Source organism: Halichoerus grypus, chromosome 3, assembly GCF_964656455.1.
Source record: "Halichoerus grypus chromosome 3, mHalGry1.hap1.1, whole genome shotgun sequence".
Lineage (NCBI taxonomy): Eukaryota > Metazoa > Chordata > Mammalia > Carnivora > Phocidae > Halichoerus > Halichoerus grypus.
Window position 1 is genome coordinate 92,068,270 of NC_135714.1, and position 14,534 is coordinate 92,082,803.

At 35.1% G+C, this 14,534-nt stretch overlaps 1 protein-coding gene across 1 annotated transcript in view; it reads right to left on the minus strand.

Moving 5' to 3' along the window:
• Positions 1 to 14,534, minus strand: part of ZGRF1 (zinc finger GRF-type containing 1) — a 96,783-nt gene that overhangs the window by 32,799 nt on the left and 49,450 nt on the right. The window contains exons 12-17 of the mRNA XM_078069108.1: positions 12,148 to 12,806; positions 10,647 to 10,785; positions 9,972 to 10,156; positions 8,420 to 8,616; positions 6,148 to 6,287; positions 38 to 181 (exon numbers count right to left, since the gene is read on the minus strand). Of these exons, the coding sequence (XP_077925234.1) occupies positions 38 to 181; positions 6,148 to 6,287; positions 8,420 to 8,616; positions 9,972 to 10,156; positions 10,647 to 10,785; positions 12,148 to 12,806 (1,464 nt within the window). The remainder of the gene's footprint in view (positions 1 to 37; positions 182 to 6,147; positions 6,288 to 8,419; positions 8,617 to 9,971; positions 10,157 to 10,646; positions 10,786 to 12,147; positions 12,807 to 14,534) is intronic.

The window sequence follows — 14,534 nt, forward strand, 5'->3', positions numbered from 1 at the left end:
TTTTAATATAAATTAATATGGGCATGATAACACTTACCGTTAGTGGGCCAGTTAGAGGGGAAATAACCTTTCAAAGGTAGTAGCTCCACCTCATTGATAGATGATGGTCCAAAGAAAGCACTACATGCAATAAAAGTATCCAATTCAAAGTCCAGGGTTTTTGAAACCACCCAAAGATCATCTGAAAAGACAAACATTTTTTTTTTAAAGATTTTATTTATTTATTCATAAGAGACAGAGAAAGAGAGAGGCAGAGGGAGAAGCAGGGAGCCCGATGCAGAATTTGATCCCAGGACCTGGAATCATGACCTGAGCCAAAGGCAGAAGCTTAACCATCTGAGCCACCCAGGCACCCAAGACAAACATTTTTTAAAGAACTCAGAACTATGCTCAATTCAAAACTACTTTGGATTTCTTACATGCCTAGTCATATGTTATTTCTCAAAAACCAAAATTAGTTATTATCTACCAGATGCCACCCAAACTAAGATCTGAATAAGTAACATTTTCATGTTTTAATGCAATTACTTTTATGTTTTTAAAGTTATTTTATGATTATATTAAAAAATAATGTAAATAAAGCAACATAACATCTAACTCATCTTTCTTATAAAACAACTTTATAGCTATATCAGACTTTCCCAAGGTAGAACATTAGTCTACAAAGATGCTCTGCCATATAATGGTTTTCATGCGCAAATAAAGTTGGCAATCTGTGGATAGAATACAAGTTCTCTTAACAGATTTCTACTTAACTGATGCTCTAGATTAATTAATGTTCTTCTTTCTGTATAACATGCCATCTCCACAGCATATTGAGTACTCATAGCTAGTAGGCTATTTTCCACAATACCTGTACACCATTTCTACCACCAGTTGAGTTAATACAAAGAGTCAATTGTATTTGTTCTAAAACTTATTTATACCAGTTGGATTAGTTATAATATTATAACTTAATCAGATATTATTTGAACCATTGAAGTATGAAGAAAAATAATTGTTGCTTTAAGAAAATTAAATAATTTAGAAAGACTTAAGATTTGCTTTAAAAATTTTAGCCACAAAACACAAAAAAACTGCTTTTGACTCAAGTATAGATGAGATATATGTAAAAGATTAGAAGAGATTGAAAAAATTTAAATCACTCTCCACTTAGATTGGTTCACAAGTTCTTGTTCCATGTTTAAGAATTCAGAATGGTAAATCTTTTTTTTTTTTTTTAAAGATTTTATTTATTTGACAGAGAGAGAGAGAGTTAGCGAGAGCAGTAACACAAGCAGGGGGAGTGGGAGAGGGAGAAGCAGGCTTCCTGCTGAGCAGGGAGCCCGATGCAGGGCTCGATCCCAGGACCCTGGGATCACGACCCGAGCCGAAGGCAGACGCTTAACAACTGAGCCACCCAGGTGCCCCAGAATGGTAAATCTTTATGGGTGGTGTATTTGTGGGTATGGTTTATACAAGATAAAAAAGATCACCAATCAAAAAACCCATAGTCTAAGCAAAAGCCTTAATTCTTCATCAAAAGATCATTAAATAAAAATATATTCAAATATTTTAAGTTTAAATGTTCATATGCATTATTTATTATAATCCTTAACTTAAATGAACTTTGAAAATTAACTGACAAATCACGAGTCTCAACTGCATCAGAAAAGATCATTTACTGGCTACATTCCCATCTTGGAAAGTCCAATGCATCAGCATATTTAAGGTTCTGAAAAATCTTAGATTAAGGTTATTTGCTTAACACAGCATTTTCCAAATTTATTTAGACACAGAATCTATTTTTTTTACATTGACTTTTATCAATACCCCCACAGAACTATTGTTTTAGAAAATGTTTATACTTTAGAAAAAGCTGATTTATATTATAGTATATTTTATATTTAATTTTTTAAAATATTTGCCGGGCGCCTGGGGGCTCAGGCAGTTAAGCATCTGACTCTGGATTTCAGCTCAGGCCATGATCTCAGGGTCGTGAGATCGAGCCCCACCTGGGGCTCTGCACTGAGCTTGGAGCCTGCTTAAGATTCTCACTCTCCCTCTGCCCCTCCCCTGTTCTCTCTCTGTCTCTCTCTCTCAAAAAGAAAAAAAAAAAATGCCAACTGAGGTAACATATAAACAATTTATTCCTTATTTGCTAATATTTATTTAATCCAACCATCACCACAATTTTTAAAAAGATCTCCAATTCAATATAGTTGACAGAAAAAAATTGTCCACCTTTCCTTTCTCTCTATATCCCACTGATATGGCAGGAAAAATTTAAAATACAAATCCAATACAATGTTAGAAAACAGCCAGTGGGAAAGGGAAAGGCATGCCTACCTCAGAGCAATGAGATTCTTACAGAAGCCACAAAGAGAATAGTAAAGGATGATGATAAAAATCTTACAAATCTAGGAAACTCCTAATCCTTTATAGATGATAGAAAGGAATTCTGGGATTGGGGGAGAGAGGAAGAGTTTTCCCAGCAGATTCCCAGGATAACCCCAACTTCACCACCAAGGGGACAAAGAGGAATTGTGAGTGTCGAAGGTCAGCTGGGACATTAATTAATGGATGATGGAATAATCCTATCACTCTTGGAACAGTTGACTCCAGGATTTGTTTTGAGGCTAATTTAGTCTTTGGCTAAAACAAAGACTGCCAGGAGGACTTTAAGATAGAGAAACAGGGCAGCAAACCACATAACTACTGCCACCAGAGATAGACAAATAGATCAGAATCTATTGGCAGGTCATGTATCTATGGGAATTTTTTTTTTTTTAATAGAACACAATAAGCCTGGGGCACCTGGCTGGCTTGGTGGAGCATGTGACTCAGGGTTGTATGTTTGAACCCCACATTGGGTGCTGAGATGACTTAAAAAAATAAAATCTTAAAAAAACAATAACAACACTATGGACTCTGAGAAACAAACTGAGGGTTCTAGAGGGGAGGGGGGTGGGGGGATGGGTTAGCCTGGTGATAGGTAGTAAAGAGGGCACGTATTGAATGGAGCACAGGGTGTTATACGCAAACAATGAATCAGGGAACACTACATCAAAAACTAATGATGTAATGTATGGTGATTAACACAACATAATAAAAAAAAATAAGGTAAAAAAAAAAAAAAACAGTAACAACAAAAAACCCCACACAGTAACACATATTATATTCTGGGTCAACAGACATTTTAAATGTCAGACAGGTGCTATTATTATCACCATTTTATTGATGAAGGAAGACTGAGGCCCAAAGAAGTTAAATGAATTATCCATAGATACAAGGCCAGTAAATGGCAGATCTGGGACTGAACCCAACTCCCTGACCTCATTGGAGCTAACCAGACTGGGGTCCACCTTCACCCATTTGCATTGCCAGAAACAGCAGCTGATACCACCAGGGGAAAATTCATTTACAGGCCAAAATAATGAGACATTTAAGAAGAACAAAGACTTCAAAGAAAAACATACTGGATTACAGAGTCCTACAGAAAAGGAAATACCAGAACAGATGGACAAATAAGTTAAATTTAGCCTGAAAAGAGATTTTTTTATGAGATAAGAGATGATAGTAGCAATGAAAAATAAGACCAAGAAAATAAGGAAAAAGAAATGAACAAAAATATTAGGTTGAAAAATATTGTAGTTGAAATAAAGTTATAACTGGTGGGATAAATAGCAGAATGGATACATCTGAGGAATAACTAAGCAATTTAGAAGACCATATTGAAGATGTTTCCCAGAAAGAAGAAGGGACAAAAGCCCAGACAATATAAAAGAAATGTTGAGAGTCAAAGATGCTAATATTGGAATAATAAAAGTCCTAGAGAGAGAAATAAAAATTAAATGAAGATTATTTGAAGAAATAGTGGAAATCAATTTCCCAGAATTTAAAAAATAGAAAAGATAAAAGACTTTAGTATTTTTTTTAAGATTTTTATTTATTTATTTGAGAGAGAGAGATAGTGAGAGAGAGCACAAGCAAGGGGAAGAGGGAGAAGCAGGCTCCCCACTGAGCAGGGAGCCCCACGTAGGGCTCGATCCCAGGATCCTGGGACCATGACCTGAGCCGAAGGCAGACACGTATTAACCGACTGAGCCACCCAGGTGCCCTGACTTCAGTATTTAAAAAAAAAAACAAAAAAAAAAACCAACAAAACACCCTATGGAGATATAAATGACATACAAAAAGCTATATATATTTAATGCTTATACTGGATGAGTTTGGAGATAGAGGATTTTAGACTTAAAAGGCCAACAGTGTGCCCGAGAAAAAGGAAAAACTCTTATTTAGATACATTATAGGGAAATATAAGACTAAAAGTCAGAGAAAAATTAAAATTCTAAAGCTTCCAACCAGAAAGAACAAATAACATGTAAAGGAGTAAGAATCATAATGCCACCAGATTTTTCAACAGCAAGAACATAACCAAATATATTAATATTTACTTAAAACATATAAAATTGCTGCTTCTGTAGGTCCAAAGTATTAAATGAAAAGAACTTAAAACCTAGAATTCTAAATGTAGCAGAACTATCATTCAAATATGAATGTACAATAAAAATATTCTCAAGTATTCAAGGCTTAGGAGGTTTACCATTCAAAGACCTACATTCAAAATAGATTTTGATGAAATATATTAATGAGAAAAATCCAGAAGATGCTAAAAGGGAAACATGAAATAAATGTAATTAAATTACCTTGGACAAGTTTATAGGCCTCTTTTAAAGGTAGTTATGTTCAAGGATAGGAAATAAATCCATACTAACCTAAAATTTATGGATTTAGATTAGTGCTATTCAAAGTAGCCTATCTTAAGTAGTTTTGTTATTGGTCTGCAACATGAAGTTTGTGCTAGAATGCAATCAACAAATCAATATAATGCTTCCTTCATTCAGAAATTTAAAATACAACTGACTCCTGAACAATATGGAGGTTAGGGGTGCTGAACTCCCGCAGTCAAAAATCTGCATATAACTTTCAACTCCGCCAAACTTAACTACTAATAGACTACTGGCCAGAAACCTTACAGATAGCATAAACAGTTGATTAACACATATTTTGTGTGTTATATGAATTATATGTTATATTCTTATAATAAAGATAGAAAAAAATATTAAGAAAATCGTAAGAGAGGGGCGCCTGGGTGGCTCAGTCGTGAGGCGTCTGCCTTCGGCTCAGGTCATGATCCCAGAGTCCTGGGATCGAGCCCCGCATCAGGCTCTCTGCTCAGTGGGGAGCCTGTTTCTCCCTCTCCCACTCCGCCTGCTTGTGTTCCCTCTCTCACTGTCTCTCTCTGTCAAATAAATAAATAAATAAAATCTTAAAAAAAAAAAAGATCATAAGAGAAAATATATTTATAGTACTGTACTGAATTTATTTAAAAAGTCATGTATAAGTAGACCTGCACAGTTCAAACCTATGTTGTTCAATAGTCAAGTATATGCTCTTTAGGAATTCATTTATATAAACCTATAAACAAAGAGAAGCAAGATGCTGATGAACACAGGGATGAAAATGATAATCACTTTAGGAGAGACAGCCAGATGAGTTATTGGGGTTACTCTATATTAAACGTAGGTAGCTATAAAGGTACTTGATTTTGCTTTGGTTTATAGATTCATAGACACTTACATTATTTAAAATAACTAAATAATTAAAGCAAGCTACATGAGGACCAATGATAGGAGTAGGTCATGAAACCAAAGATAATGATTAACCCAATTTAGCGCATCTAAACACCTTAGAAAAAATTCTTTTAAGGATTTTACTTCCAAATATACAAAACTTGTGGTCCATTGTTGTCAAATTGTGCAACGACAGAAATATCAATAAAATCATTGCATTTTCAGTTTATTTTTGATATTAGGTCAGAATACAACTGAATTAATATAGTTATTTATATAATGCTGAGAAGTTAGTACAATTTTTTAAACAAAATTAAATAGATTTGGGGATCCTTTAGTAAAGTTTTTTAAAAAACTAAAATTTTAAAATATGCTTTTTGGAAATGGTCCAATTTATTATACAATAATTCACAATATATGCTACTATTAAACAATATTTTATAAAACCTCTTTAATATAAAGAATTTACAGAGCTGTTATGTAACTGAGATACAAGGCTAGATTCAGTTACCAAAATGATCAATTAACTTACTTTTGCTGTATGTTGAAGAACTTTCCTTCCGACTCAGCTTAAGATAAAGTTTGCTTTTAGGTTCAGTATAAAATTCAGGATTTACAGTAGTAAACTTCTTTAGTTTGCCATACTGCTTTCTTTGAAAATCAAATCCTTTTCTGAAAAATGAGTAAAAAATAAAAATGAATTTAAGTATTAAGGTACAAACTTTTTACTGAGATATAATTGTCATACAACATTATAGTAGTTTCAGGTGTACAATAAAATGGTTCGATATGTGTATATATTATGAAATGATCACCATAGTAAGTATAGTTAACATCCATCACCACAGTTACAAATTGTTCCCTTGTGATGAGCATTTTTTTTAAAATTTATTTATGTATTTGGTGGGGGAGGGGCAGAGAGAATCTCAAGCAGACTTACCGCTGAGCACAGATCCAAATGTGGGGCTCGATCTCATGACCCTGAGATCAGGACCTGAGCCAAAATCAAGAGCTGGACGCTTAACTGATTGAGTCACCCAGGTGCCCAAGAGGAGCACTATTAAGATCTATTCTCTTAGCAACTTTTAAATATATAATACAGTATTATTAACTAGTTACCATACTGTACATTATAATCCCAGGACTTACTTTAGAAGTGGAAGTTTGAAGGTACAAATCTTTTTCTTTTCATCTTTAAAATACAATATTAAAAGGAAAGAACCAGGGTGAGTGTATGTTTATGTACTTTCATACATGTACACAAAATAAAAAAGTATTGTGTCAAAGGAAGAAAATAGCAACCATCATAGAATTATTATTAGTTTTAAAAGAGACTGAGATAGGAAAAGTATCCAAGAAGTATATAAAAGAGTACATCTCAGTTTTAATAACTATAATAAATTATCCCCATTATTTCCCTATTTTCTAGGTTATTATGATGGTTAAATGAAATAATACATGCAAAGTGCTTAGAAGAGTGCAGAGCATGTATAAACTCCCCAAAGATGTTATTAAATTACCATGCAAATGTTCATTATAGCTACATTTTGGATAATCCCACTTTTATAAGACATGTTTCCAAAATGTAGCATTCTGGGGGCACCTGGGTGGCTCAGTCCTTAAGCGTCTGCCTTCGGCTTGGGTCATGGTCCCAGGGTCCTGGGATCGAGCCCCGCATTGGGCTCCCCGCTCAGCGGGAAGCCTGCTTCTCCCTCTCCCACTCCCCCTACTTGTGTTCCTGCTCTCACTGTCTCCGTCAAATAAATAAATAAAATCTTTAAAACAAAACAAAACAGGGGCGCCTGGGTGGCTCCGTCGGTTAAGCGACTGCCTTTGGCTCAGGTCATGATCCTGGAGTCCCAGGATCGAATCCCACATCGGGCTCCCTGCTCAGCAGGGAGTCTGCTTCTCCCTCTGACCCTTGCCCCTCTCATGTGCTCTCTCTCACTCTCTCAAATAGATAAATAAATAAAATCTTTAAAAAATAAAAATAAAACAAAACAAAATGTAGCATTCTATTACCCTATAAAACTACCTAGTTCAGGCTTATGAATGACCACTATTATCCTGCACTGATAAAAATTATTCTTATGGTTGATTGTGACCGTATATAAAAATGATTAGAGGGGCACCTGGGTAGCTCAGTCATTAAGCTTCTGCCTTCGGCTCAGGTCATGATCCCAGGGTCCTGGGATCGAGCCCCACGTTGGGCTCCCTGCTCTGCGGGAAGCCTGCTTCTCCCTCTCCCACTCCCCCTGCTTGTGTTCCCTCTCTTGCTGTCTCTCTCTCCGTCAAATAAATAAATAAATAAATCTTAAAAAAATAATAATAAAAAAAATGATTAGAAAAATAGCATGCCTGCCAGTCACCTTCATATTGTTGACACTGCTTGATGTTTAGAGGGGGCCAAATATAGCTTTAGAAAATTATTCCCATTTTACAGTTAGAAAAACTGAGGCTTTAGATACTTTTAGATATTTTTTCTATCTCAATCTCTTTTAAAACTAATGATAATCAGGGCCCCCTGGTGGCTCAGTTGGTTAAGCGTCTGACTCTTGATTTCAGCTCAGGTCCTGATCTCAGGGTCATGGGAGTGAGTCCCAACATTGGGCTCCATGCTCAGCGGAGAGTCTGCTTGAGATTCTGCCCCCCGCGCCTCTGCTCCACCCCCAACTCACTGTCCCTCTCACTCTCTCTCTAAAATAAATAAATAAACCTTTAAAAAAAGAACAAATGATGACAATCATGTAAGGTTATTATTTTCTGATATAATTACAGGCATTATTTGGTACCAAGAAACATACCTCACCAAAAGTTGGCATTCCTCAAAGAGGGGAATCTTTTGACTTCTTAAGTATAGGCCAATACTCTTTATATCACTTAAAACCATGCTAGGTAGAGAGTCTTCTTGTATTAAATATTCTGGGGTCATTTCTTCAAGCCACTTGAAAAATTTACATCGGTCAACTTTGGGTCCATCACAGGTATAAAAGAGACGACCCTAAGAGGAAAAAGATACTACAATTTAGTAAGAGAAATTTTATATTTTACTGTTTTTGTATTGTGTTTGTCAAGACTTGTGTTTGGCATTAACGTACTCCAATAAATTATTAATTATACAAGTTAATCTTTTTATTAATATCAATTTAAACACATTAAAATTTAAAACCACCTACTTGTCCATTTATTTTCTCCTTATCAAAAAATTACATTATCCTGAGAATATAAGCTTATTTGAAAAATAAAATTTATTGCTTTCCCCATTTAAAATGTTCACTATAGAAAACCAGAAAGCTACCCAGAAACAACTACAAGAAATACCTTGTGCATTTCTTTTTGGCCTTTTTTATCATTCACATAAGTGTGTGCACATGCACATGAAAATATACACATGTATACTGTTTTAAAAAAATAAAACTCAGATAATGATGTGTTTTCTACTCCATAACCTAACCTTTACACACAACATACTGTACACATGACAACAATGTCATCAAATTATCTTAAAAAGAAAAAAAAGACTTGATGGTTCTATATTTTATTCTATGGTTATATTATATTTAAGAATTCTTGCTTTTGACAACTGAATTTATATCTAAATTTATATATGAAATACATAAACATTTTACTAACTTGACTTCTTCTATAATAATACATTATCAGCAATGTAAATTAAATCATTATGTTTTATATTCCTAAGGCCTTATCTTTTACTCATACTGGAGATTACATAATAGACTACTTCAACTTTCACTTCTTTCAGGCTCATCTCTGCATTCTCTAAGACCTCAGGTTGGGACATAATCTTTTCTCAGTGCTCTAACTGTAACTTGGGCATATCCCTCCTACTGTATCAATTACACTATTATACAAAGTTTCCTTTTATGTTTCTTTCTCCATCCACCACTATGTAATAAGTTCCTAAGCAATCTGAAGGATGATCTTTTTTTTTTTTAAGATTTTATTTATTTATTTGACAGAGAGAGAGACAGCGAGAGAGGGAACACAAGTAGGGGGAGTGGGAGAGGGAGAAGCAGGCTCCCCACTGAGCGGGGAGCCCAATGCAGGGCTCAATCCCAGGACCCTGGGATCATGACCTGAGCCGAAGGCAGTCACTTAACCGACTGAGCCACCCAGGCGCCCCTTGAAGGATGATCTTAACTCATACTTTTGTATCCTAGAACACAGATAATCTTTCAATAAAAATTTCCTGGGAGTTTACTGTATGTTAGTTACTAACACCTCAAGTGGCTCCTAATCAAGACTTGATCTTTAACTAAGCTTGTCATAAAGCAACAGGTACCTACACTTTTTACAAGTATTTGGTGGGGCAACAGGCAAGGAAGGGAACAATACCTTATTTGGACCTTCCTTTTTAACCATGACAAGTTTTGCAGGTTGATGATGATGGCAGCATGGCACATTACTTTCTACATTTTTCAGTTTCTCTCCTTTTAATGATGCGTAAAATGATACGTCAACTTTTGAAAGAGCTTTGTGCAACCTCTGTGCCAACCCAAACAGCAATATATTTAGATGTTCTACAAAAAAAAAAAAAAAAAGATAAGTACAGATGAAAACTAAATACAAAATAATTGTTTGTATCATGTGTATTGTTAGCTAAATTTAAAAAAAGCCTTTTAACAGAGTAATCTATAACCTAATGCTAATATCCACTTTTTTAAAGGTAAGTTTTGTCCTTGTACAACAAAAAGAACTATCAAAACTAATCATGCATCATGTTTAAAATTTCTTAACAAAACCATTTGTAACACTTCTAGTTTAAAAAAAAATGAAAAATTATAACTTGAAAAAGGTAATACTGTCATTTCCCACTTATGAAACTCAATTTGCCCTGCAATTAGAATATGTTACTGTTGAAAACCGGAGGAAACGTATGGAAAATAACAAATCTCAAGTAGAGAATTTAATATGAAAAGTCAGAGTATAAGATATTATGCTTTCTCGCAGCTATACTACTTACACTAAGCAGCAATTAATCATAATAAAATAGAAAGACAACAGTCATACCTATGAGACAAGATGTAAAAATCTGCTTATAATGAGCAGGAGACTGAAAAACAGCTGGTATATGAATTTGCCTTTGGGGAAGACAAGCAGATTTTATTTTCTGCCCACTTGGGAAGCATAGCTCAGAGCCATTTATCTCCTGAAATGGAATAATTCAAGTTATTATAACAACTCCAGAAAAATACTGTTTACTAATGAGTAAATTATTTTCTATAGATATGTTTAACAAACACATTTTTCTTTTAATTTTCAGAATTCTTGAAAATCATTTGCTAATTTTAAATGAGATAGTAAATATAGCAAGAATGGCTATGCATAGCACTTTTTTTTTTGAGAGGCATGTGCATTTTTTTATTATGTTAATCACCATACATTACATCATTAGTTTTTGATGTAGTGTTCCATGATTCATTGTTTGCGTATAACACCCAGTGCTCCATGCAGTATGTGCCCTCTTTAATACCCATCACCAGGCTAACCCATCCCCCCACCACCCTCCCCTCTAGAACCCTCAGTTTGTTTCTCTGAGTCCATAGTCTCTCATGGTTCGTCTCCCCTTCCAATTTCCCCCCCTTCATTTTTCCCTTCCTGCTATCTTCTTCTTCTTCTTCTTTTTTTTTTAAACATATAATGTATTATTTGTTTCAGAGGTACAGGTCTGTGATTCAACAGTCTTACACAATTCAAGTGCTGTGAATTGCATAGCACTTTTAATCATATAAAAAAACTAAATGTTTTTTGTCTGTCCCTTAATAAGTTTTTAGTTTTTGCTAGGAAAAACTTAGCTGATAAGAACAAGATTATGGGGGCGCCTGGGTGGCTCAGTGGTTAAGGGTCTGCCTTCGGCTTAGGTCATGATCCCAGGGTCCTGGGATCAAGCCCCGCATCAGGCTCCCTGCTCTGCAGGAAGCCTGCTTCTCCCTCCCCCACTCCCCCTGCTTGTGTTCCCTCTCTCGCTGTGTCTCTCTCTGTCAAATAAATAAAATCTTAAAAATATATATATATCTATGTATATATATATATATACATAGATATATATATATATATGAACAACATTATGTGTTTCAATTTCTGGTTACAACTACAATAATTATGCACAACCAATGCATAATAAGATGTAACTTTACCTTAACAATGATCTGATTGGCAAAACTGAACTGATAGTGAAAAATGAGAACAATCACAGTAATAGTAGTAGTGGAAGTGGAAACAGTTGGAGCTATAATTTATTAAGTACTTATTATGTGCCAGATACTGCACCAGACACTTTCAAATATATAATTTCATTTAATGCTCACACTACTAGGAAAGATTTTAAGTCAAAGAAGATATGACTGTACCTAGAGTTCTGGAAAACTCAAAAAAGGGAAAGAAAAAAAAAAAGCCATCCACTCCAAGAGTAAAATCATTGCTCCTATATGATTTTGGTAATTCTTCTGTTAAAATTCAGACAGTAACTATTAGAAAAAATGCACCAAGATACATTGGTACACTTCCTCACCTGTAAACTTCCTGTTACACCGTAGATATAGCAGGCAGACTCTCTTAACATGTTTTGAAGTTTTTCAGTCTTGGAAGTCTGCTTTATACTCAAAGAGAGTGCTTTCTTTCTGGGAACCAAATCTTGACTGCTAAAATCCTGCTGCTGTTGATGGAGCATGCCTTTTAACATTTGCAAATGCATAGAGTCTAAAGAGCTTTTATTCACAGCATCATTCTCTCTTTCACCTGTGTCACTAAAATGTGTCCCAGATATAACCTCAGCAGAGAAGCCATCTGTTACTTTCTTATCGACTCTGTTTGAAGTAGTCAAATTGCACTGGGGTATGTTCTGATATTTCAGCCACTTGCTTTGAGTAGATACATTATTGAGAAGTAAAACGTCCCTTGGAGTCATTTCTCTAGATTCTTTACAGAAGGAAGTTTCACTTTGGTCCTCAAGCCCACAGCTAAAAGAAAGAACTCCTGATTCTTCACACAAATTGAATATGTGGGGGGAACCAGAAGATTCTTGCCTGTCACAGTTGATCACGTATGAACAAGCATCTAAATCAGGTGACCTTTCGGCAGGTGGCAAGGTAATAAGTGGAACTCGGGTTCTACTTACTAATGGAAGCCTTTGAAAGTTCTTATTCTCCAGAGAACTGGATTTTTTGATAACTGGGGGGAAAAAAAAAAAAGAGCTGATTAAATAAAAAAATGTATTACAGTCATCACCTAGGCTCTAAAAACCAGTAGCTATCTGTACAAAAAAGAAAAAGTACCAACTTGCCTTGGAAAAAAAAAAAATCATAATTTTATTTCCTTTTCCATAATAAAAAAATTTTAATGATTTTAGTCTCAAAAAATAAAGATTTCAAAGCTTAAGAGACTCAAACTTTAAGGTTGATGAACTTGCAATCCTTCTCTTTTTCTTTTCCCCCTTAGCTAAGGATTCACCCCCGCCCCCCATCAATCACTAGATTATATTTATATAGCACTTAAGTTTTCAGAGTACTTTACAGCCAAAAAGGGTTTTAGTATTCTCATTTTACAGATGAGACTACCAAGACCTAGAGGTAACATGACTACTGACTGGTAGAGTCAGGACAAATACTCAGAACTTGTTGTTTGTGCTCAACTTTACATTCCTACTCCAGCGACTGAAGTTCATGGTTTATTTATCTGACCATGTGACTATAACTTCCTTTATATTTACTACACTCATGAATTAGTATGTTAACATTCAGGGTAAAGAAGGTATTTAGCCTTATTCTGATCTATTGGTGTGTGATAAGAGTTCAGTTCTGGTAAACTCATGTTATGGCAGATCTTAGCTGAGTTTTAGAATTCCTTTTTTCAGGTGTGCCAGGGTGGCTCAGTTGTTAAGTGTCTGCCTTCGGCTCAGATCATGATCCCAGGGTCCTGGGTTCAAGCCCCTCATCGGGCTCCCTGCTCTGCAGGAAGCCTGCTTCTCCCTCTCCCACTCCCCCTGCTTGTGTTCCCTCTCTCGCTGTGTCTCTCTGTCAAATAAATAAATAAAATCTTAAAAAATAAAAAAAAATTTCTTTTTTTAGCAGTGTTAGTAATAGATATATTCCTGAAAATATAAAAAGCAATAATAAATATTTGTTGAATAAATGAATGAATGAATACTACTACATGGGAAGTATATAAGCTTAAAGTTTTTACCTGACAATGCTATGGTTTCCTATTTTATGATAATGTACCTTCTTGACAGACTTATTATTTGTTGGAAATAAACTCTGGAGATCACTTGGGAAGGTAGTAGAGCAGTAGGTGAGCCAAAGATATTCTTCTATAGTGTTAGATTATAATTCTAACAAGTCAATCAAGCAACACTGACAGAAAAGTTAAAACCTCATTAAAGAGTAAAAGACTGGCATAAAAACAGACATATAAATCAATGAAAGAGAATAATAGAGTCCAGAAATCAGTCCACACTTATATGGTCAATTAATCTATAACAAAGGAGGCAAGAATATACAATGGGGAAAATCTCTTAAACAACTGGTGTTGGGAAAACCAGACAGCTACATGCAAAAGAATAAAATCGGACCACTTTCTTACACCATAAACAAAAATTAACTTAAAATGGATTAAAGACCTAAATGTGAAACCTAAAATCATAAAACTCCTAAAAAACAACATAGGCAGTAATTTCTTTGACATTTGCCATAGAAACACTTTTTTCTTTTTTTTTTTTTTAAGATTTTATTTATTTATTTGACAGAGAGAGAGACAGTGAGAGAGGGAACACAAGCGGGGGGAGGGAGAGGTTGAAGCAGGCTCCCTGCACAGGGCTCGATCCCAGAACCCTGGGATCATGACCTGAGCCGAAGGCAGATGCTTAATGACTGAGCCACCCAGGCTCCCCTAGAAACATTT